The 21,943-nt window shown below is 46.9% G+C and overlaps 1 protein-coding gene across 4 annotated transcripts in view; it reads left to right on the top strand.

Moving 5' to 3' along the window:
• The window catches only part of LOC140429552 (Golgi membrane protein 1-like), a 77,925-nt gene extending 66,359 nt beyond the window's left edge, over positions 1 to 11,566 (top strand). For 2 of the 4 annotated variants that reach the window (XM_072516708.1, XM_072516705.1), the window contains 3 exons: positions 5,271 to 5,354; positions 6,399 to 6,533; positions 9,413 to 11,566. In XM_072516708.1, coding sequence (XP_072372809.1) covers positions 5,271 to 5,354; positions 6,399 to 6,533; positions 9,413 to 9,486 — 293 coding nt within the window. In that variant the 3' untranslated portion in view covers positions 9,487 to 11,566. Of the gene's footprint in view, positions 1 to 5,270; positions 5,355 to 6,398; positions 6,542 to 9,407 lie in introns of those variants that run through there. The other 2 variants (XM_072516709.1, XM_072516707.1) reach the window with 2 other exon arrangements.
• Positions 11,567 to 21,943: the final 10,377 nt, after the last annotated feature.

Raw genomic sequence — 21,943 nt, 5'->3', positions numbered from 1 at the left:
CTTTTGGAACATAGACCATACAGTGCAGAAGGAGGCCATTCAACCCATCGAGTTTGCTTAAGCCCTCACTTCCACCCTATCCCCATAACCCAATAACTCCACCTAACCTTTCTTTTGGACACTAAGGGCAATTTATCATGGCCAATCCACCTAACGTGCACATCTTTGGACTGTGGGAGGAAACCGGAGCACCCGGAGGAAACCCACGCAGACACGGGGAGAACGTGCAGACTCCGCACAGACAGTGACCCAGCAGGGAATTGAACCTGGGACCCTGGCGCTGTGAAGCCACAGTGCTAGCCACGTGTGCTACCGTGCTGCCCGATGGTCACATACCAATTGCATGTTGACGAAATGCGGTTGATGAACCTCAAGGGCTGCTGCCAGGGAGCACCTAAAGTCACATGGATGAAGTCTATTGCTCCCTGCACCCTAAGGAATCCAGAGGTGACTGCAAAGCCTGTGAATCTTTGAGCCCGGCTATCCTCAGCCAGCACAGAGTTCATAATGGGCTTTCCTGGAAAGGGTATTGGTCACTGCCATGAAAGCAATGTGTTGTTTGATTATGAAATGTTGTAGAGGTCCCTAGTTGCTCCCTGGAAAGACCCAGAGGCAAAGATATTGTGTGCTGCTGTCACCTTCAGGGCCAGTGGCAGGGAGAAGCCCCCAAGCCCACATGGTGTTGGCTTATGTGAGCAAGTGGCATATGTGGTGGACCAGATCTCTGGACAATGCTCTGTACTGCCTAACACTCATTTGTAGAAACGAGATTTATGGGAGATCGACCTTTGGTGCTGCCAGTCATCTCCGCACTGTGGGTCTCTGCGTCTCAGCTTCCTGTTGATGCTCATGGCCCCCCCTCCCCCCCCTGGCCTTGTCCCATATGCAATGTCTTCTGCTGGTGCTGCGTTCTCAAGCATCTTTCCCTCCTTCGCCTCCTGCATCGAATGAAGATTCATAGAAAAGCTCCCTGGACCACTGGATCAATTCTCACCTTTGGCTCCTCTCTGAAAAGAGATATTAAAGACCAGAATGAGTAAAGGATGCAGAGTACAAAGGATTGAACGAGAGAGTCATGGGAGAAGTTGTGAAGCTAAGCTTTAGCACCTTAGATCACATCGTTCCTCCGGTGAGAACTGGTGATGGGTGGCAAGGTGGCGCAGTGGTTAGCGCTGTTGCATCATGGCACTGAGGACTGGGGTTCGATCCCGGCTCAGGGTCACTGTCTGTGGAGTTTGCACATTCTCCCCGTGTCAGTGTGGGTCTCACCACCACAACCCAAAGATGTGCAGGGTAGGGGGATTGGCCATATCTTTTTATTAAAACAGTAAAAAATCTATACAAGGCCAAACGGTACAAACACTAATTTTGTGTTGGAGAAACAGGGTACCCTCTCCTCAGTCCCAATGTACGAGGAGGGGGTAGGATACTCTGATTATTAAAATAGTTGGCAACGCATTTCTACAAAATGGTACAAGCATTAAACCTTGCACTGGAGAGACTAGATACCCTCGCCTCTGTCCAACAGAAGGGAAAGGAAGAGGGTGGTGGGGAGGGAGAGAGTCGGGGTGTTGGTGGAGGGAGGGGGGGCCCAAAAGGGCACTGCATGAACTATCTACAGAGGCAGAAAAATAAAAGAACCTTCAATTATGATGTGCCAGATTCTGGGAGTCCCCCAGAGGGGGTGAGGGGTGACACAGTGTCAGGCACGAGTGAGCCCTGCACCCCACTGCAGGCCACGCTAAATTACCACTTAATTGGAAATAAAAAAGTTGAGAACTTATGAATTACATGATTGAACCAATGTGGCTGTAAACTCCAGTCATTGACTTGGCATAATGAGCATTTGTTTGCTCATGGTGAATTAATAAAATCCGTTTGGCCACTGATGAATGGTATTAATCTCGTTCATTGTGGGATGGCAGAATTCATGCATCTGTGCCTGCTTGACTATAAGTCTTCCCTCCCCAAGCTGCATTACTGTTTTTCACTGTGTAGCGTTTCAAAATTTGACCTGAAACTATTGAATTGTGCTGATCCCTTTTAAAGTGCCAAATTACAAATCTGGCTTGCTGTTGCTTCCTGGGCAATGGGCTCTGAGCCTTGTGTAACTGACCTTGACCCTGCGGCCCTATCCACTGTTGCAGTACCAGAAAGTGAGTATGCGTTGCAAAAGGGACTTCCAGAGGCCAGCTTTGTGGTCCTCCCACACTTCACCGTACCCTTCCCAGACAGAACTGATTTTACTTACGACGACACCATTTTACCTGAGCATCGAGATTGTGGTGTTGCATTTTTATTACAGGATGATGCTCGACCCTCCTCTCTCTCTGTCCCGGTGCCTCCAATTTACCTGGAGCCTCACTTTGTGCAGATTGAGATGGCACCTGTCATTTCCCAGCCTCCCCTAATAATACTGGATCTTGTTGTTGTGGAGGTGGATAATAACACCGACACAACCCGCCCTCCCCCCAAGCCCGTCACCTGTGGGGCGCCCGTTTCTCGCAGGGACCTGTACCCACCCCACTTGGAGGCTGAGTGCACAGTCACTTACTGTGGTTCCCACTGCCATCAGAGCTTTCACATACTCTCTTCCCTCTATATCGTGTTTCCTAGCTACAGGCTGCAGATGCTCCTGTGACTGTCACCATACCCTCTACAGAGTTAGCTCAGTGGGCTAGACTGCTGGTTTGTGATACAGAACAAGGCCAGCAGCAGCGGTTAAATTCCCATACCGGCTGAGGTAATGCATGAAGGCTCTGCCTTCTCAACCTTGACCCTCGCCTGAAGTGTGGTGATCCTCCAGTTAAACCACCACCGGTCAGCTCTCCCCCTCAAAGGGAAAAGCAGCCCATGGTCATCTGGGACTATGGCGACTTTACCATTACCTTCTACAGCCCAATGTAGAGCCTGCCATATTAGGACCACTTAGACTGTAGGACAGCTCTGCACATTAAGCTGTGCAATTTTCCTTTGAAGCACACAGGCCATGCCCCTCCCTACAGCTGGGATACACCATGCTTCCAATGATTTCTTCTGCTACATGGCCACTGCTCTTCTACACTGTCTAATTTCTCTGATTTCAGTCAGAAGTCTGTATATTTCACAGTAGGAATGTCTGAACTCCCACCCTTGAACCTAAACAGGAGCTTTGACATAGTTCCTGTTTCCAACAGGACTACGGACAACGATGACTGTCACCAAGCACTGAAGCCCCGACCTGTTTGGTGTTTGTGCAAACCATCCGTGATGTGCCGCACTAACATTCACTCACCCCATAATCTGCGGTCTATGTACATCTACTTCCAGTAATACATACACTAGCCCGTAGTACACTTTATCTGCGTGTCATGCAGTCTTGTCGGGGCCCTGCCTCCATTCCCTCAATCTTCCTGTTGTTTTCCATTGTTCATCCTCTTCATCCATCTCCTTAACTCTTGCCCTTATCCCACTGCACTCTTTGCACAGCCATCCTTGCACATTTCCCCCTTGTCTTTGGCTGACCACCCATGGTCAAACCTTGGACCTTTGCTGCATGAGTCCTGCAACACATTGCTGTCCAAATAGACACTGGTGGGGAAGGTGATCCTTGTACCCAACCCAGATGCAGTATTGATCCAAGTTAGTGACACTGGAAGGTCCATGGGTCCAGGAGCATTATGCTGTCCATGAAGACTGACTCTGATTAGAGGGCAGGAACATGTGTGCCCTGGCAGGCTGGTGTACAGTACATTAGGAGCAGCGCAGCACTAAGACATGTATGCTGTACATGTTAGAATCATAGCATTTACAGTACAGAAGGAGGCCATTTGGCCCATCGAGTCTGCACCTGCCCTTGGAAAGAGCAGCCTACTTAAGCCCTCACCTCCACCCTACCCCAGTAACCCCACCTCATGGTTTTGGACACTAAGGACAATTTTGCATGGCCAATCCGCCTAACCCACACATCTTTGGACTGTGGGAGGAAACCGAAGCACCCGGAGGAAACCCATGCAGATACAGGGAGGATGTGCAGACTCCACACAGACAGTAACCCAAGCCAGGAATCGAACCTGGGACCCTGGAGCTGTGAAGCAACTATGTGCTTCCATTCCAGCACAAACCATTGTGCTACCATGCTGCCCATAATGTTGAACATGTACATGTTGAACTCGCCTTGAAACTTCTGCCGAACTAAGGTCCGTCTTGTGCGGGCCAGCCTTTATCAATCGGGTTTGACGCTGACATGATTTCCCGTAATGTTGGAAGGCCTGACGGGATTCTGGTGGGCAGCCATTTTAATTAGATGCAAATGGCATTTGCACCACCTGCCAGTGGGCAAAATGACCCGACGTTGAGAGAATTGCAACGTTATTTTATACCGGCAGGTCTCACTGATGTTATTTTGTATTTATTTTTTTTGGGGGGGGGTTTGCCAGATTCTCTGTGCCTGCCTGCCTGCCTTAAAACCTGCCATGTGTAGGTTGGGAGAATTTCGTCCCAAGAGGGATGTAGATCGGTTAAATGACTGGACAAAACTTGGTAGTTAGAGTACTGTATCAGGAAACTGTGAGTTTGTTCGCTAAAAGCAGAATATTATTTAAATGGAGAGACTATAGAATGCTCTGGTACAGAGGGGCCTGGGTGTCTTTGTACCTGAATCACAAAAGGTTTGGCTGCAGATACAGCTAAGTGATGGCAAATCAAAATGAATGTTGGCCTTTGGAGCAAGGGGATGGTGTTTCAAAGTCAGAAGTCTTACTACAACTGTAAATGATGTTAGCAAAACCACTTGTGGAGTCCAGTGCGCAGTTTTGGTCTCCTTATTTAAGAAGGGAGGCAGTTGGAGCAGATTCCCAGGTTAATTCCTGGGATAAAGGGATTGTGTTGTGATGTGTGGAGCAGGTTGGTCCTATTCTTTATTCAGAGTTATTGAAACATAAGATTATGAGGGGGCTTTACTGGGTAGATGCGGAGAGGGTATTTTCTCTTGTGGGGGATTTATAGCTAAGGTATACAGTTTTAGAATTAGAATCTCCCATTTAAGACGGAGTTACGGAATTTTTCTCTGATAATCTTTGGAAGTCTCTACCCCAGAGGGCTGTGGAGTTGAATATATTCAAGGCTGAATTAGGAAGATTTCTGATCAACCAGGGAGTCGAAGCTCATAGGAGACAGGCAGGGAAGTGGAGTTAAAGCCACAATCTGGTCAGCCATGACTTTGTTGAATGACGGAGCATGTTCTAGGAGCCAAATTATCACCTCTTCATTTTCTTGTGTTGTTAAACCAGGTTTGTCAAATGAATGGCCCACAGGCCAGATGTGGTCCACAAAGACGCCTGGTGTGATCCCCAGAGATGGTTTTCAAATTACTGGTAAGTGCAGTGGAAGATTCTGAAAAACAAACTCTTCCTGCATTGGCTGCTGATGGATTTCCCAATGGGCCTATCAGCAGCAAATGTAGGAAAGAAGCAGCACAGGTGGAAATGAGTGGCCTACGGGGGATAGGATGCAGAGAGGACAGCTGTGCCAGTCTGGGTGGGGGAGGGAGAGACCCGCTCCGTGCCAGGCAGAGTGGGTGGTGGTGGGAGAGACCTTGTTGCCAGGCTGGAAGTGGCCGGATGCAATGGTGCGGTTGGGGGACTTGGTGGGCTGCATGAGGTGAGGACGGAAAGATTCACTACCCAGGAATGTGGGAAAGTGAGTGTGAATGACCGACAGGCGGACAGTCACTCACTCCCACACACTAACACACAATCACACCTACTCACATGATGGGTGGGGATGAGTGAGTATTAAGAGATTGGGAGTGAGCTAGACAAACAGATTCTGGCCCTCACAAGCTCCAATTGTGATCTTTATTACATTTTATGAATGTTCACCTTATTGCTTATATTTGCTCAGCAGGTTGTTTCTTTTCTTCATACCTCAACTTAATTTTGAAATTCATTTTTAATGCTGTGCCAAACCTAATCTTTCCAAAATATGCTCATCGGCCCCTTGAGTGAGAAGAAAATGGAAATGTGACCCCCCCCCCCCCCCCCCTGCCCCCCAACCCATGGTTGTAGGAACATTCACTCTGGATGTTAACCTGCTACATTTCCTATATATTGAATCTAGAATCTTCCACTGGGAGGTCATTTCAGTTGCACCAATGGAGATTCAATTGTAGTCTTTGAAATAATATATTCATAACCTTCTCTGTCTAAAGTTACCCTTGGTTACATATTATTTACAAGTGTTTAATTAGGGCCTTATTCTGCATACACCAAATCCAATCCCTCTTTTTCCACAGAGCTCTAGTTGTTGAAGTTCATGTATTATGACAGGAATATTTTGCCATTTTAATGTTTTTATCTTTCGGATAACAGCTTTTGAAATTTCATCTCTCATCTTCTTTCCCTTGTCGAAAACTGCAGATGATGAGAACCAAAATCAAAAAAACCTGCTAGATCTGTTGAAAGGGAAACAAATGAAAGATTACAATGGAGATGAGGGAAATGTTGCCGAACCTGAGAATGACAAAGAAGAAGAACTTACAAGTGACATAAAAGGTGTCTAATTACTGATTAAACATACAAAAAATGAGCAGAATGTGAAATAATTGCCCTTTCCTTCACATGTAATATTTACAACTCGTAAAACTTCTTTTAAATTTGTAACTCAACTTTAAGTGAAACTACTTTAAGCAAATCAAATTTTCCCATTAAAACCAATGCAAAAGCTGAAGTTAGGTTCTGTATGACTTTTCTCATCAGAAAAAAATTAAAGTATTATTCCCTGTTAATTGAAATATTTCATTGCTGATCTCCTGTATTGGTAAATGAAGTAAGTTCTTAAAATATATTAAAAAATAGTTTAAAAATTTGCTAACTTTCTATTTAACTCGTGCTTGCCGACCCTCCTGTATATCTCACATTCCTGCTCCTGAGCCTCCCTCACACCGATGCTCCCGTTCCCTTGCCTCCTGCTCACTTCTTCCCTCTCCTGAATTCTCTGAGTGAGGGCTCGAGAGATGAACAGCAAGTGGCAGAAGAAGTAGCTTTGACTTGCAGGAGGTAAAGAGGCCATGAATCAGGGGGTCAGTGGCGAGAGCCTGGGGCAGTGACTGAGAATGTTAGTGGCGACTGGGTTTGTTGCAAGCAGGCGTGTCAGAGAGTGCAAGAGTCCTCCCCAAAGTGATACTGATTAAATCATATGACCCTATGCCAGAGCCGTTACAACAAAACTGATGCTAAATGTGAATACAAGCCCCATTAACTGACCTTTTTAAAGTGGAGAAGCCTAAAACAGTGACTTAGGGCAGGATCTTCCCCTCCCCTGTGGTGCGTTTTATGGTGGCAGTGGCGTCTCGCCTTTGGATGCGTTCAGGATCTTCTGTCCTGCCAATGTCCATGGTGTTTTGCATGGCTCGCCCACCCTGCCGCCGGGACCCACCATGGGAGGTCGCCATCAACAGGACCGGAAGATCCCATCAGCAGGAAGGGCTGGAAACTCCCACCCTTAGTATATAAATAATGGGATAGATGGGAGCCACAAGTATGGGATAGATGGGAGTCACAAGTATGGGATAGATGGGAGCCACGTGTGTGGGATAGATGGGAGCCACGTGTGTGCTCCTAAACAATGTTGCTGATTTATAAAGACCAGGGGCATCATTCTCCGACCCCCCGCCGGGTCGGAGAATGGCTGTTGGCCGCCGTGAATCCCGCCCCCGCCGAAGTCTCCGGTACCGGAGATTGGGCGGGGGCGGGAATCGGGCCGCGCCGGTTGGCGGGACCCCCCGCTCAATTCTCCGGCCCGGATGGGCCGAAGTCCCGCCCAGAAATTGCCTGTCCTGCCGGCGTAAATCAAAGCTGGTATTTACCGGCGGGACCAGGCGGCGTGGGCGGGCTCCGGGGTCCTGGGGGGGGGGGGGGTTGTGCGGGGCGATCTGACCCCGGGGGGTGCCCCCATGGTGGTCTGGCCCGCGATCGGGGCCCACCGATCCGCGGGCGGGCCTGTGCAGTGGGGGCATTCTTTCCCTTCCGCCACGGCCTCCACCATGGCGGAGGCGGAAGAGACTCTCCCCACTGCGCATGCGCGGGAAACTGTCGGCGGCCGCTGACGCTCCTGCGCATGCGCCGCATTTCCGCGCCAGCTGGCGGGGCAACAAACACCATTTCCGCCAGCTGGCGGGGCAACAAACGCCATTTCCGCCAGCTGGCGGGGCGGAAATCCCTCCGGCGCTGGCCTAGCCTCTCAATGTTGGGGCTCGGCCCCCAAGGATGCGGAGCATTCCGCACCTTTGGACCGGCGCGATGCCCGTCTGATTGGCGCCGTTTTTGGCGCCAGTCGGCGGACATCGCGCCGTTGGGGGAGAATTTCGACCCTTGTTTTGGAACCGCACCTCAGCCTCCTGTCATTAGTGACCTTTTGTACTCTTGCTACACACAAGTTGTTGATGCCACTAGATAAATTCATTCTTTGGCTATTGCATAACTGTCTTTCGGTAACTTTTAAGCATTTCTCCTCCCTTGTGTTTTTTTTTTTGGATTTTCACTATCTGTAGACATGTTCCTGATTTCAGAATTGTTATCCTCTGTCTTCCCAGGCCTCCAACAAGTGTCCTTGCTTTTCCATTCCTTTGGATAAATCAATCAAATAAGACTTTAATATTGGTGTTGCCAGGTGGCACTAATGGCTAGTGCAAATTTTCAAGTACTTCTGCTTTTCTTTTCCAATAACATATTCCATGATTAATACCAATATACTTAATAACAATATTCTCTCCAGGTGCCACAACTTTCTGAAGTACACAATGTCTTCCAAACTATGGAGGGCTAATTGTGAATCTGCAGAAAAGAGAGAATGAAAAACTTGATTCTTCCTGCACTATTGAAGCCTTGAGCAATGGAATATATTTCAAGTTCGAGATGCATCTGTTTGCCTTATTGCTTTAGTACCATTCTGTTCCTGTTTTCTTTTAAATGACTTGGTGGGCACTTCCAGAACAAGAAGCATGTGTAGCTTGGTTGGAGATGTGAAAGCATATGGGTTTGAATTCCTGTTAAAAGTTTATAAATACTTAGCTGGCAATGAACAAAGAACAATACAGCACAGGAAAAGGCCCTACGGACCTCCAATCCTGCGCCGATCACGTGTCCTATATAGACCCCTATCTAGACCAATCGCCTATATCCTTCTATACCCTGTCTGTTCATGTGTCTATCCAGATAAGTCTTAAGGTTTCACGGTTTTCCTTTTTGATGATGACCTCTTCATTTTTCTGTAAAGATTGAGCTATTTTTAAAGCATAATAAATCTTAACTTTCAGATGTGCATGGCTGTGTTAAAATTGTAAACTTGTGCCTTAATTTTGATTTAGCTGCTAACATGTTTGTAGTTCCAAATTATTGCTGATAACATTTTTTTATCTTTTTTGAAAGTTTAGGAAGACACAATAAAGAAACTAAAAACAGAATTCTTGAACAAAATGAAGGCGATAACATGAGACAAAATCTGTGAAGGAGACTGCATGAAAATAGTTAACTGAGTTGATCTCTTATTTGTTCTTACTGCAATTGTTTGGTTGAAATGCTGACAATGACATTTCTTTACAATTATTTAGGGCTTCAAATTAAAATGGGATGAACTAGCAAAAATAACATGGTGTAGGCATTCAGTAAATATTTAGGAAGTGAGAATGCAGGATATTTTATGGTTAGTTCAAAATTCAGTAATAAATTGTACTAAGTAGTCATTTGAGAGTAACTCCGACTTGTGGCTTCAATTGGTCGAATGCATGAACAGCAGACCAATGTTGAAATTTGATCTCTAAATATAACTGCATTGGCCATTTCTAAATAGTGAATATAAAATATAACAAGGTCATAATGGCTTCTTAATCTAGATACGAATGCCTCTTTATTTTCTAATGTCACTGTTACAAGAAGCAATCTTATTTAATGTAGAGTTTAATTTATATTTCAATTTTATAATGTTAATTACAAATGTCAAGGAGAATCGCTTTTATCCGCAGGCGTGGCAGATGTTCAAAGATACGTTTGTTTTAACATAAAGGTTGTGAAAGACCAGGAAGTTGTGCCTAACCTTTGTAAATTTAGAGTGGTGAGTTAAGATTGTTGTTAGAAATACGCAATTTGCCTCTAACTGTTGGTGCATATTTGGAGAAAAATTGTTGGATAGGTTTTTATAGTGTTAAAATGTGTGAAGGTTTTAGTAATCTATGTTGTTGACCCAGGTGGAGATTACAATAAATATATTGGATTTCTTTCTGAAAGGAATAATAAGTTAAAACAATTCCCAGTGTTAGCATTTGAACAGATAGGATTAAAAATATTAGGAAATGATATCCATTAATTAGACATCTGTAGCCGAGTCTGTTGCACTGCATTATTAGGGTATGAGAACTTTGAGGTTGGGATGCATATTGTTTTCCCTTTCCTCTGAAAAATGAATTTTGTACCATCTGAAATTAAAATCCAATTTAAATAAGACTTATTCATTGGGCCAAATCTGGTTAACAAAAATGAAGTTTTATTCTTTCATGTTCTGATTAATCAGTAAGGGAAAGTCAAGCATATGAATTTTTTCTTTTTAAAAGCAATATGTTTCAATGTTTCTGTTGGTATATTTTTCTCATTTAATTTTCTTTAATTAGTCTAGTAACTTTGAAAGCATTTTATTTTGGCCTTTTTTTCTAACACATATTTTCTACTTATAAGATCTATTTCTGCGTTGTGAAAGAAGAATGTTACCTCACATTTGCAATTGGTGCCCTTGGGAGGGGGATTGATTCTCATTTTTTTTTAAAGTTCCTACAAAGTTATAATGTGTCATTAAAATTACAGCGCCGGGCGGCATGGTGGTGCAGAGGACCCGGGTTCGATCCCGGGTCACTGTCCATGTGGACAGTGTCCTCGTGTCTGCGTGGGTCTCACCCCCACAGCCCCAAGATGTGCAATGTAGGTGGATTGGCCACACTAAATTGCCCCTTGGGAAAAAAAAATGAATCGGGTACTTAAATTTTTTTTTTTTTAAAATGACTGACTTTGCTTTTGAGCAGCGACCATTTACTTTGTGAAGCTTACGGCTTTGCTGACAGAAGCTATTTGCCAATTTGTTTTCTTTTGTTGCCCCCCAATGTCGGTGTTGAAGATTTTAAATTTTTCCCCCACTGACTCTTGGTTACTTTTCCTTTTTTTAGCTGAAAGGTAACTAGGTATAGGCTACTGAATTCTTCACCACGTTACGTGACAAACTACTCGGAGGTTGCATTTGCAGGTTTTGCTTGCCTTTAATTCCCATCAAGCATTGACTGCTTAAAACCCAAGCAGTACATCCTGCAGCCTGTTTGGAACTTGCTGGATAAGGATAAATTGTTCCACTGTTGGTTATGGATACTTTTGCAAACCCATTCATGGTTGGAATATCAGAATGTTATGAAAGCAATCTTATTGCCAAAGCACTGATCTTTTATTTAGTTAAGTTGCAGATATCTATATTTGAATTTTTGGGGGACTTGAGATTGTATTCAAATTTAGTTGGACTTTGATAATAAATGCTTCCAGATTTAATCCTATAACTGTGTGTCATGTGACTACATTTTATTTTGAGTTTTACTTTATTCCCTAAATGATAAAATAGTGTATATGTTAAGACCTGCTCATGTTTGAGGAGGAAGTATTGGGTGCCATGATTAATTTTAAAGCTGTTAACTCAATTTTTTTATTCAAGAAAATCTTTGTTTCTGGATTGTGCTTCATATTATGAATAAGGAAAATTTGGACTGTTCTCTTTCGAAAAGAAATTTGTAATCCTGTTGTACTAACATATGATCTTTTAGGTAAAACACCAATTGTCTTGCCCATAGGTGGAAAAAAACGTTTGAGATATAATTGCAAAGTGACTGCAGGTCATTTTATGACATTTCAAATTTTTGAAAACTGTGAATGTGTATTGACAGTTCATTGAGTGACTTCAACCAAATGATTTAAAACCCTGCAAAATACAGAAACCGCTTTGCGTCTTGTAAATCTCAAATGTGCTAACTAAGCTCGATAACGTGAATTGATGTGCCACTATCCTACCCAACCGTCTCTTGGTTATAGTGACTGCCCTTCCTGTTGATTAACACATGGAAAAATGTTAATTGATTTAAAATTCATGGCAGCTTTGAAAATTGTAAGCTCAATAACTGTATTTTGTGGTGGAGGCAGAAACCCTCAACTCATCTAAAAGGTTACCTGGATCTTCACCTGAAGTGTTGTAACCTGCAAGGTAATGGACCAGGGACTGAAAAGTGGGATAGAATGGACATCTACCATTTTCAATCAGTGCAGACACGATCGACTGAATGGCATTTTTCTGTGCTGTAACTGTCTATAATTTGATATCTGATGCCACAGTATTGTTATGCAATTAACCATAAGTCCTAGTGATTACTGCCTTATGGACAAAAATACACCTGCTACTCTTGGGTCTCTTGTTAAGTATTGAAGTTTAAATTTGGTTGTTCTGTTCATTAGATGACCTTGAGAGAAATTGCTGCAGCTAGGGCAGCACGGTAGCACAAGTGATTAGCACTGTGGCTTCACAGCGCCAGGGTCCCAGGTTCGATTCCCCGCTGGGTCACTGTCTGTGCGGAGTTTGCACGTTCTCCCCGTGTGTGCGTGGGTTTCCTCCGGGTGCTCCGGTTTCCTCCCACAGTCCAAAGACGTGCAGGTTAGGTGGATTGGCCATGCTAAATTACCCGTAGTGTCCATAAGGGTTGGGAGGGGTTATTGGGTTGCGGGGATAAGGTGGAAGTGAGGGATTAATGTGGGTCGGTGCAGACTCGATGGGCCGAATGGCCTCCTTCTGCACTGTATGTTCTATGTAATCTATGTAGACTGTTGAAACACAAAGCTAATTTCAGAATATCCATCTATCGTAACATCATCGCCAGTAATAAAATCAAAAATTGTTTGAAACATTCGGCAGGACCGGCAACATCCATGGAGAGTAATAAAAAAAACACATCGGGTTGATGGTTTTGATAGGTCGTTGACCTGAAACATGGCTGAATTTTACTGTGCCCACCTCCTCCAACCCCCTCAGCTCCCAGAAGTGGGCTGGATCGTGGGGAGGCCTACAAAATTAAGGAGGATCGTGTCAGATCAGCTCTCTGGCCCGACCAATCAGTCGAGTATTTTAGCAACATAAGTACAAGTGAACAGCCAATTTCCATTTTTTTAAAAATGGGATAATTTTATGTTGCTGTCAGCATTTGGCCAGCTAAATGGAGGCAGCTTCCCAGTGGCAGAAACTTCGGGAGTGGATGTTCTTCTAAAGCACAGAGGAGGCTGTGGGCAGGAAAGGTATTCCCTGCGGCCCCAATGATATCACTGGAGCCCTTTCCCTTCCTTTGGCCCACCTTTAGGCTACAGAGCTCCTATCTGCTGCTGAAGTGCCAGCCTCTTGATGGGTCAGCAGTTCTTGGGGGTGGGCTGCCATCCTTAACAGGCCAGCAGCTCTTGTGGTTCATAGGTGAAGCACCGCCACCCACCCACGCATGCCAAGCCGTGCATTTTCTTCCAATGTTGGGTCGACTGCCCAATTGTTAAAATTCAAGCTATTGATTCTTGTTTCTCTCTCCACAGACGCTGCCTGTCCTGCTATTTCCAACATCTTCTATTATTTCCTATTTCTAGCAACTAGTATTAACATCTCATGTATTCAGTCCCAGCCGCACTATATATCTCGCAGCACACCAAAGTCTTCCACCAATCTAATTCTCCACTCAATGTTCAGCTATGTTTAAGATTCTATAATGGTAGCATTTCACCTGTTTTACATAACCCTTCAAGAGATGGTTTCTTCTAGCCTCTAACGTGAGTTTTGTCAAATATATTTAGTTTTGCAATTATAAATCAAGTGTGTCCATATCATGTCTGCTTTGTGGAATATTAAAGATCCAGATGATGTGTCTCTTTCCAACCAATCCAATTCCAAAACGAGCTACAGGTCTACCAGCTAAGAGCCTGTTCACCAATTTCGGTGCAAGACTCATCCTATGTTGTTCTTCTATAATTCAATTCCGCACTTCTGGGGACTTCCTCAAAGCTGTGTTATAATGCTGGCTGTGAGATGGAACTTAACCATACTTCTGGCACAGCAGAAGTAGTTGCTAAAGAAATTCTCTGCAAATGCATATTTGAATTAATGTGTTCAAAATTGCACATATATGAGGCGTCAGCAGAGTACTGAGTTAGAAGAACTTGTGATCAGAAGATACTGTTTGGGAGTTTAAAGAATCCACTTCTTTGTTATTTGCATTAGATTTGGGTGAAAAAGTCGTCTTTTCCCACAAATAGAAAATTACATAAATTAGCCCAGTTCATCTCTTTGGTGGTGAAGGTATAAATGTTGAAATGCACACAGGAATGCTTCTCTTTGTATAGTGCGATTTGGAGAAAAAACTTGCATTTATTTTACACTTTTCATGACCACTGGAGGCTCAGCATTTTACACCGAACGGAGGAAATGTAGTTGCTGTTGTAATGTATGAAACATGCAGCCAATTTGTGCATGGCAAACTCCCACAAACAACTATGTGATAACCAAATAATGTCTTTGTGATGTTGATTGATGAATAAATATTGGCCAGGGGACTTCACTGCCAGGGATGAGAAACTTCTGCCATTTGGTGGATTTCTGATATCAGTCTTGAAAATTAGCCATTTTAAATATATGCTCTGACCATCAGTGCAAGTCTAAACAAAGGGAATTAAAAATAATTGCAACTCTGCTGTCAGCCAGCGAGAGTGGGGACACCTCATACCTCTGATTTCTTCCCTGCGCTCTTGCTGGATGCAGTTTGTACCTTAATGGTTGTTATTTTTCATTTGGGACACTCTGTATTAGTATTTTAATTTTCCAAGTCTAATGCTTTTCATACAGTTTGGACATCATTAATGTTTATGGTTGTGAGGGTCATGCATCAGGAGCATCAGGCATCCTGCTGCTACCTTTGAATCTTACTGTGCAGTTTGTTTTCTTGTTCTGATAATTGTTCTGAATGTTGAGGTTTCTTCAAGAATTGGGCAGTCCAATTGTCCAAAAAGGACAATTGCTATTTACTATTCAGCTCTTGCCACTTCAAATCAGTACCATGATTCTCAGAATTTCTGATATAGCAGTTTTCCATTCTTCTATGTTAGCCCCAAGATGTTTAGAAATGTTGGCAGTATTATATCATTTGATTTGGCTTTGTATCTCTTTTCCTGTTCATCCTGATTTGCTTGCCATTCCAGCTTGCTACACAAGATGCAGTTTGGTAATCTTGAATCTATGTAAATGAAATGGCCAAATGGAATAAACTGTGCTCTTATCAGCATTACCACAATGCAGATAGTTAGTTGTATTTAAAAGTATCCGAATTAATTTGTCCTGCTATTTAATGTACAAACAACAGCACAATTTGCAAGGAAAGCATGTCCAGACAACATAGCAGTTTAGATTTTTCTTCAAATTTTTAATAGCTTCTATTAGTAATTAAAAGTGATTTTTAATCCAACGATGACCATCTGCACTCCACAATCCACTCATCTATATTCCCAACAGCATGTTTCACGTGGTATTTAATCATGTTATTTTATATGGCTTTGACAGAGTTGTCCAGACTCTCAACTTTAGCTCCCTTCTCTCTCCACGGATGCTGGAAGACCTGCTTGATTGACCAGTATTTTCTGCTTTGTCATTTTCTCCTTATTGTTGACAATCTCTCTCCTTCCAATTTATCAAAAAGTTGACACAGCATCAAATGCTATGTGAGTGAAGCTGTTTGCTAATTTTGTAGTGATGTTCTGTGATTGCAGTTTAGTGATATTCGTAATGTCTATGTCATCAATGTCTTTTATGATTTTTGAAGATCTAAATTGTCATCTCAAATTTCTTTATAAGTAATTTTCCAGCAATAGTACGCTATTGGTTGCTAAAGGTTAAGGAGAGAAACTGCATTTCACTGATGAGCACTTTTTCCTACATTAGACATAAATGCAAGCTTAGTGTCTTGATGGATGAGTTGCACCCTTTATACCTAGGATCTGATAAGAAGCAAAACCAAATCAGTGAGAGCAATGTTTAAAAACATTGGACAGGATTCTCCGTTTGAGAGATTAAGTGCCGACACCGGGACTGAATGGCAGGTGTCCCATGGTCCTGATGGCGGCACCAGTCCCGGAGCAATTCAGGCATGCTAATCGCGCCACATGGAGCCAGTGCAATTCCAACTCACAACGGTGTCGGATTCGCTGTGGTCGGGATTTGCACTGGAAAGCCTGACAAGCTGGAGCTGCACATAAGCACTCCATTCACGCACACTCATTCCAGCCAAGAAGATGCCACCCTAGAGAGCGGCCCTGATATTCGCAGATGCTGAGCTCTATTGGATGCTGTGGAAGAGAGGTGGGACACCCTGTTCCCTGGGGTGAGAAGGTGGCTTGGGTGCAGGTGGCAGAGGCTGAGAGCCCCACCGCAAGGTCCGGGCAGCAGTGTCTGAAGAAGCTGCATGACCTCGGGGCAACCAGGGTGAGTCACCAGCTGTGTGCCCCTGGCACCACCCCTAATTTGGCTCAGGCGGCAGTGCTGGGTTAGGGTGGGAAACCTGGTCAAACATGGTGAGTCACCAGCTTTGTGCCCCTGGCACCACCCTCTCCCACACCCTTCAGGCCCCCCCCCCCCAAAGTGGGCAAAAGCACCCCACCCGTCGGCAGCCCCCTTGTACCCCATGCCAACATCTGTACTGCCTGCTATGGCCGGGATGACCCGTAGACACAAGCCAGCAGCTGCAGACCCCTTTTGCTGCCCATGTCCAAGTGTCTCACAATGCATTATCTGTCCCGCTAGGAGACAACCGCAGGGAGCAGGAAAAGAGACGATCAGAGAGGGCCTGCCAGACCCGAGGCCCCTCACGCAGCAGAGGACATTGGACTTGGTCAGCGGAGTGGGAGAGCAGGCAGTTGCAGAGGCAGATGCCGGCATAAGGCAATGAAGTGTGCCCCCAATGCGTTGCGATATCCCTATGGCACGTGAGTCCCCCGCCCCCACCCATGATCTAACCATGCGTCATATCTTGTGTCTTGCAGGGTCACCACCAGACGATGAGGAACTGGCTGGTGTCTCCTGCCGTGACCCACTGGGTGACGGGACCGTCTGGGGTCCCACGTCCGCCACACCTCGGAGCACATGTCTGGGGACGGCACCGACTTCTCGTCACAGCTCTCACCAACACCCTCCATCATCACAGAGGCACTCACCTCGGTTGGGCATGTTAGGCTTGGCACACATGCAGCAGTGCATCAGGTGGAGGTAGGAATCCCTGCAGGGGCAGACGGTCTGAGGGCAGCCCAACCCCAGGAACTAGCTGCTGTCCAGACCGATGTTATGCTTCTGCAGAGGGCGGTCCCATCAATGTTGGAGATGTAGGCGCAGAGCCGATGACTATATGAGGGAGTCCGACTGCTTACAAGTGCAGGAGGGAATGCCGACCATGCATGCCACCCAGACCAACACCACAAAGGTGATATCCGCGGTGGTGGCCTTGGTTGTGAAGGTTTCAGCCATGGGTCAGGATGTACAAGGCCTTGGGTAATGTGCAGGTGCTGGCTGAGGCAAAGGACAGGGCGGGCATGAAGCAGGCAGCCATGTACCAGGGCCACATGGGCATTGCTGCGGAACTCCAGAGTGTGGCCCAATCACAATGGCGATGGGCGTCAAGACCAGTGGCCAGGTGCTGACTGACCTGAGAGGGACTTAGCGCAGTTGCTGACTGACTGCAGTGACTACAGGGATGGTCTGGGCGCAGAGGGTGTGTCTGTTTGGGGCGGGGGCGGTGGTTTATGTGGGAAGCCAACGATCTGGAGTGCGGGAGTTGGGAGGATGGTACGGGCCAGAGCTCCCAGGACAGTTGGGGGTATCCCTGGTGGCTGCCCCTGGAGGCAGCAGGGGCCTGGGCCAGGGACAGGAATGCCATGTGGTAGAGTAGCACAGTGGTTAGCACAGTTGCTTCACAGCGCCAGGGTCCCAGGTTCGATTCTCGCCTTGGTTCACCCCATGTCTGCGTAGGTTTCCTCCCACAGTCCAAAGATATGCAGGTTAGGTGGATTGGCCACGCTAAATTGCCCACAGTGTCGAAAATGGTTAGGTGGGGTTACTGGGATCGGGTGGAGGTGTGGGGCTCAAGTGGGGTGCTCTTTCCAAGGGCCAGTGCAGACTCGATGGGCTGAATGGCCTCCTGTACTGTAAATTCTATGTTCAGAGCCAATTGTCGTGTGCCCGATCAAAGCTCACCCGCCCCTCCAGGACTGTGGGCCCTTGTAATGGAATGCCTAGCACGCATGCAGGGTCACTTGGGCAGACGGTGGTATGTGACACCGGGACGGGAGTTGGACATTGTGGAGTACCTGAGCTCATCAAGGAGCGGATTGTCATCATCCTCCACCCCAGGGGCCAACATCCTGTGGTGCAGCTGGTGGGATGCTCTGGGGTTGGGGTCCAGGGAGGATGGGGGACAGTTAAGCTTCTGTGGTTATGCCCCTTAGTCAGCAAACCTGGAGGCAATTAGATTGTCCTGTGCCCAGCAACCTGGAGTCCATGGCGTGTGGCCTCCTGTTCTTGGCCTGGTCTCGTGTCCTGCCCCTCGTCGTCTGATGAGGCATGCTGCCCTGCTGCGCGATGTTGTAGAGGACACAGCAGACGACCGTGATGCTGTACTGGAGGGCCCTTCCAGAGCGATCCAGGCACCTGAATCGTGCCTTCAGCACATAACGCACTGCTCGATGACACCCTCGGTCGCTGCATGGGTGTTATAGCGGTTCTCCAAATCGGCCTGAGGATAGGCGTCATCAGTCACGGCTGCAGTGGATAACCTGTTGCCCTGAAGCCAGCCCCTCACTGGAGGGAGCGCTTCAAAGAGGCTGGGGACCATTGGGTGTACCAGGACAAAGGCGTCGTGCACGCTGCCTGGATACCAGGTGCAGGTGCAGACATGCACTATGTGCAGCTGTGGTCGCATGGCAACTGAACACAGGGAATGGAATCCCTTCCGATTAATGAAATCACACGTGACAAGCGTCATGTCGATCATCCCCAGACCAGTGTCATGCCGGTAATGGCAGCGAATCCTGCTGCCCAGGCAACACGGTGGGCTCTGTACACTCCGAAGGATGAGTCGCCGGTGCATACATGGCATCCATTACGACGTGGATGCACTGTGCAAAGAGGTCTGGGAAATCCCAGACAGCTCCCTACTTTGCTTGGAAGGACCTCGTGGCAAAAACGATCAAGGCGGCCGTCATCTTGATGGTCCGGTACCGGGAACAAGTATCCTCCCTTATACTCCCTTCTGGGGTTCCATATGTGCCATGATCTTCCACAGATATTGCATGGTTTCCCTGCTCAGCCACTCATCGATGACATGCTTGGTCGGCAGGCCTTCGTGCGACAGGCGCTACCTGTATACACTCAGCCTACTGCGAAGTCGCCTTTTGACCTCCTCGGCCTGCTAGCTCTCTGTCATCATCTGCTCCTCTGGGGCAAGCTCCTGTTACGCAATGTCCTTCCCGAACAGCTCTTGCTCGTGCACCCTGTGTATCCACCGAGCTGCAGATGCCAACCACATCCAGCTTTACACCCAAATCCATTTCCTTTCCTGCAGGTGGTAAAGAGCAGACATGTTAGCATGGTGTGTACTCCCGTGCCCAACCAGGTTCAACGAGCTACAGAGTGGCCCTGGCCTGCACTGCAGCCCATGCATATTCCTCCCCTCCCCAAACTCACAATCCTAACCCTACCCCCGTCCAATTCCCCCCCCCCCACACGCTTCCCTGTCATTGGGGGGGGGGGGGGGGGGGGCGTGGCTGGAAGGACATCTTTTCAAAAGAAAAAAATATTTTTTATTCACCTTTTTCACATTTTCTCCCAAATTTACACCAAACAATAATCAGTAACGAATGTAATGTTAATCCCCATATCAATAACAACGATCCCATCCTCCCACCAAATATTAACCCACGTGTTAACATAAACAAATGACAAAAAGGAGTCACCATTAACACACTCTCCCCCGAACCCCCCCCCACCCCCCCCAAAGTTCGATGTGATCCAATTCTCGAAAGTCATAATGAATAACGCCCATGAATTGTCGAGCCCCTCCATCCTTCCCCTCAGTTCAAATTTGACCTTTTCAAGCGTCAAGAATTCCAGCACGTCCCCCAACCACGCCAGGACACAGGGTGGTGAGGTTGATCTCCATCCTAACAGGATCCGCCTTCGGGCGATTAACGAGGCAAAGGCTACAACATCTCCTCCACACCAGTCTCCAACCCAGCTGGTCTGACACCCCGAATATGGCCTCCCGAGGGCCCGGGTCCAGTTTCACATACACCACTTAGAGATTACCATAAAAACCTCCTTCCAGTAATCCTCCAGCTTTGGACAGAACCAAAATATGTGAACGTGGTTTGCGGGGCGTCCCCCGCAAGGTTCAGACACATCTTCTACCCCCTCAAAGAGACGGCTCATCCTTGCCCTTGTAAGGTGCGCTTTATGCACCACCTTCAGCTGTATCAGCCTCAACCTTGTACACGAGGTGGAGGCGTTCACCCTCCGGAGCACCTCACTCCAGAACCCCTCCTCCATACCCTCTAGCGGCGCCGTCTCCTCTTCCAAAATAGCCCCGCAAACCGCCGATATTACCCCCTTCTCCAGTCCTGTCATCAGCACCTCCTCCAGCAATGTGGAAGCCTGCTCTACTGGGAAGCTCTGTACCTCCTTTCTGGCAAAGTCTCGAACCTGCATGTATCTAAATATTTCCCCCTACTTCACTCCCAGCTCCTTCAATCCCACAAAACGATCCCCAAGAAACAAATCTTTTAGTGACCTAATTCCTTTCTCCCATCTCTGAAAATTTCCAGCTCACGTCCCTGGCTCCAATCTATGGTTCCCCCGCATCGGCATTTCCCTTGACCCTGCCCCCAACCCGAAGTGCTGTCAAAACCGCCTCCAAATTCTCAACAATACTCAAATACTCCTCGAGTATCTACCCGGGGCTGTCGGGAACGGCGCTGTCGCTAGTGCCTTCAATCCTGACCCCCGTCCCAAACTCTGACCCATTGGGAGTCAACCACTCTGATCCAGCTCCGTACCTTCTCCACATTTACCGCCCAGTAATAACACATCAGGTTTGGAAGATCCAAACCTCTGCCTGCCTTCCTCTCTGTAGTAGCACCTTTTTAATTCTGGCCACCTTCCCTCCCCAAATGAACGAGGTAATCATCCCTGCAATCTCTCTAAAAAATGCCTTTGGTAGGACGAGGCTTTTCACAGTAACTTCATTAAAGCCTACTTGTGACAATAAGTTATTAAAATTGGCAGGCATTGGAAAATAAACAGAAATTGCGGCAGCACATTCATTTTAACCGCCTGTATCCGACCTGCCAGTGACAGAGGGAAACCATCCCACCTTGCCAGATCAGCTTTCACCCTCCCCATCAAACTAGAAATGTTGTACCTACGGAGCCCCCCCCCAATCCCGAGCAACCTGCACCCCCAGGTACCTAAAGTGAGTCCCTGCCTCCCGCCACCCTTCCTTGCCAGCGTTCTGCATTGTGGTCCCTGTCCCGCCTCCTCTTGTGGGGTCTACCGTGGGTGCCTTCCTTGGGTGGGCCATGCTACCCAGCCAGCAGGGTACCACCTAGTTGCGGGGGGAGCACTGCGTGCTACCGACCAGCACCATACCTGGTGGCATAGATGGGTATGGGCACCTGTTGGGGCTGTAGTGTGCCGTTGTTCTGTGTGTGATGCACCGGTTGTGCCTACCTGTCCCGGGGAAGGGACACATTGGGCGGCGGGGCTTGTTGACGGCTGGTGATCCCGTGGGGTGGGCTGGCTGATGGTGCCACTGGTGGGGGCCATGGTGCTT

The sequence above is a fragment of the Scyliorhinus torazame genome, chromosome 9 (genome assembly GCF_047496885.1).
Source record: "Scyliorhinus torazame isolate Kashiwa2021f chromosome 9, sScyTor2.1, whole genome shotgun sequence".
Classification (NCBI taxonomy): domain Eukaryota; kingdom Metazoa; phylum Chordata; class Chondrichthyes; order Carcharhiniformes; family Scyliorhinidae; genus Scyliorhinus; species Scyliorhinus torazame.
This window is presented reverse-complemented; position numbering and strand designations above follow the sequence as displayed.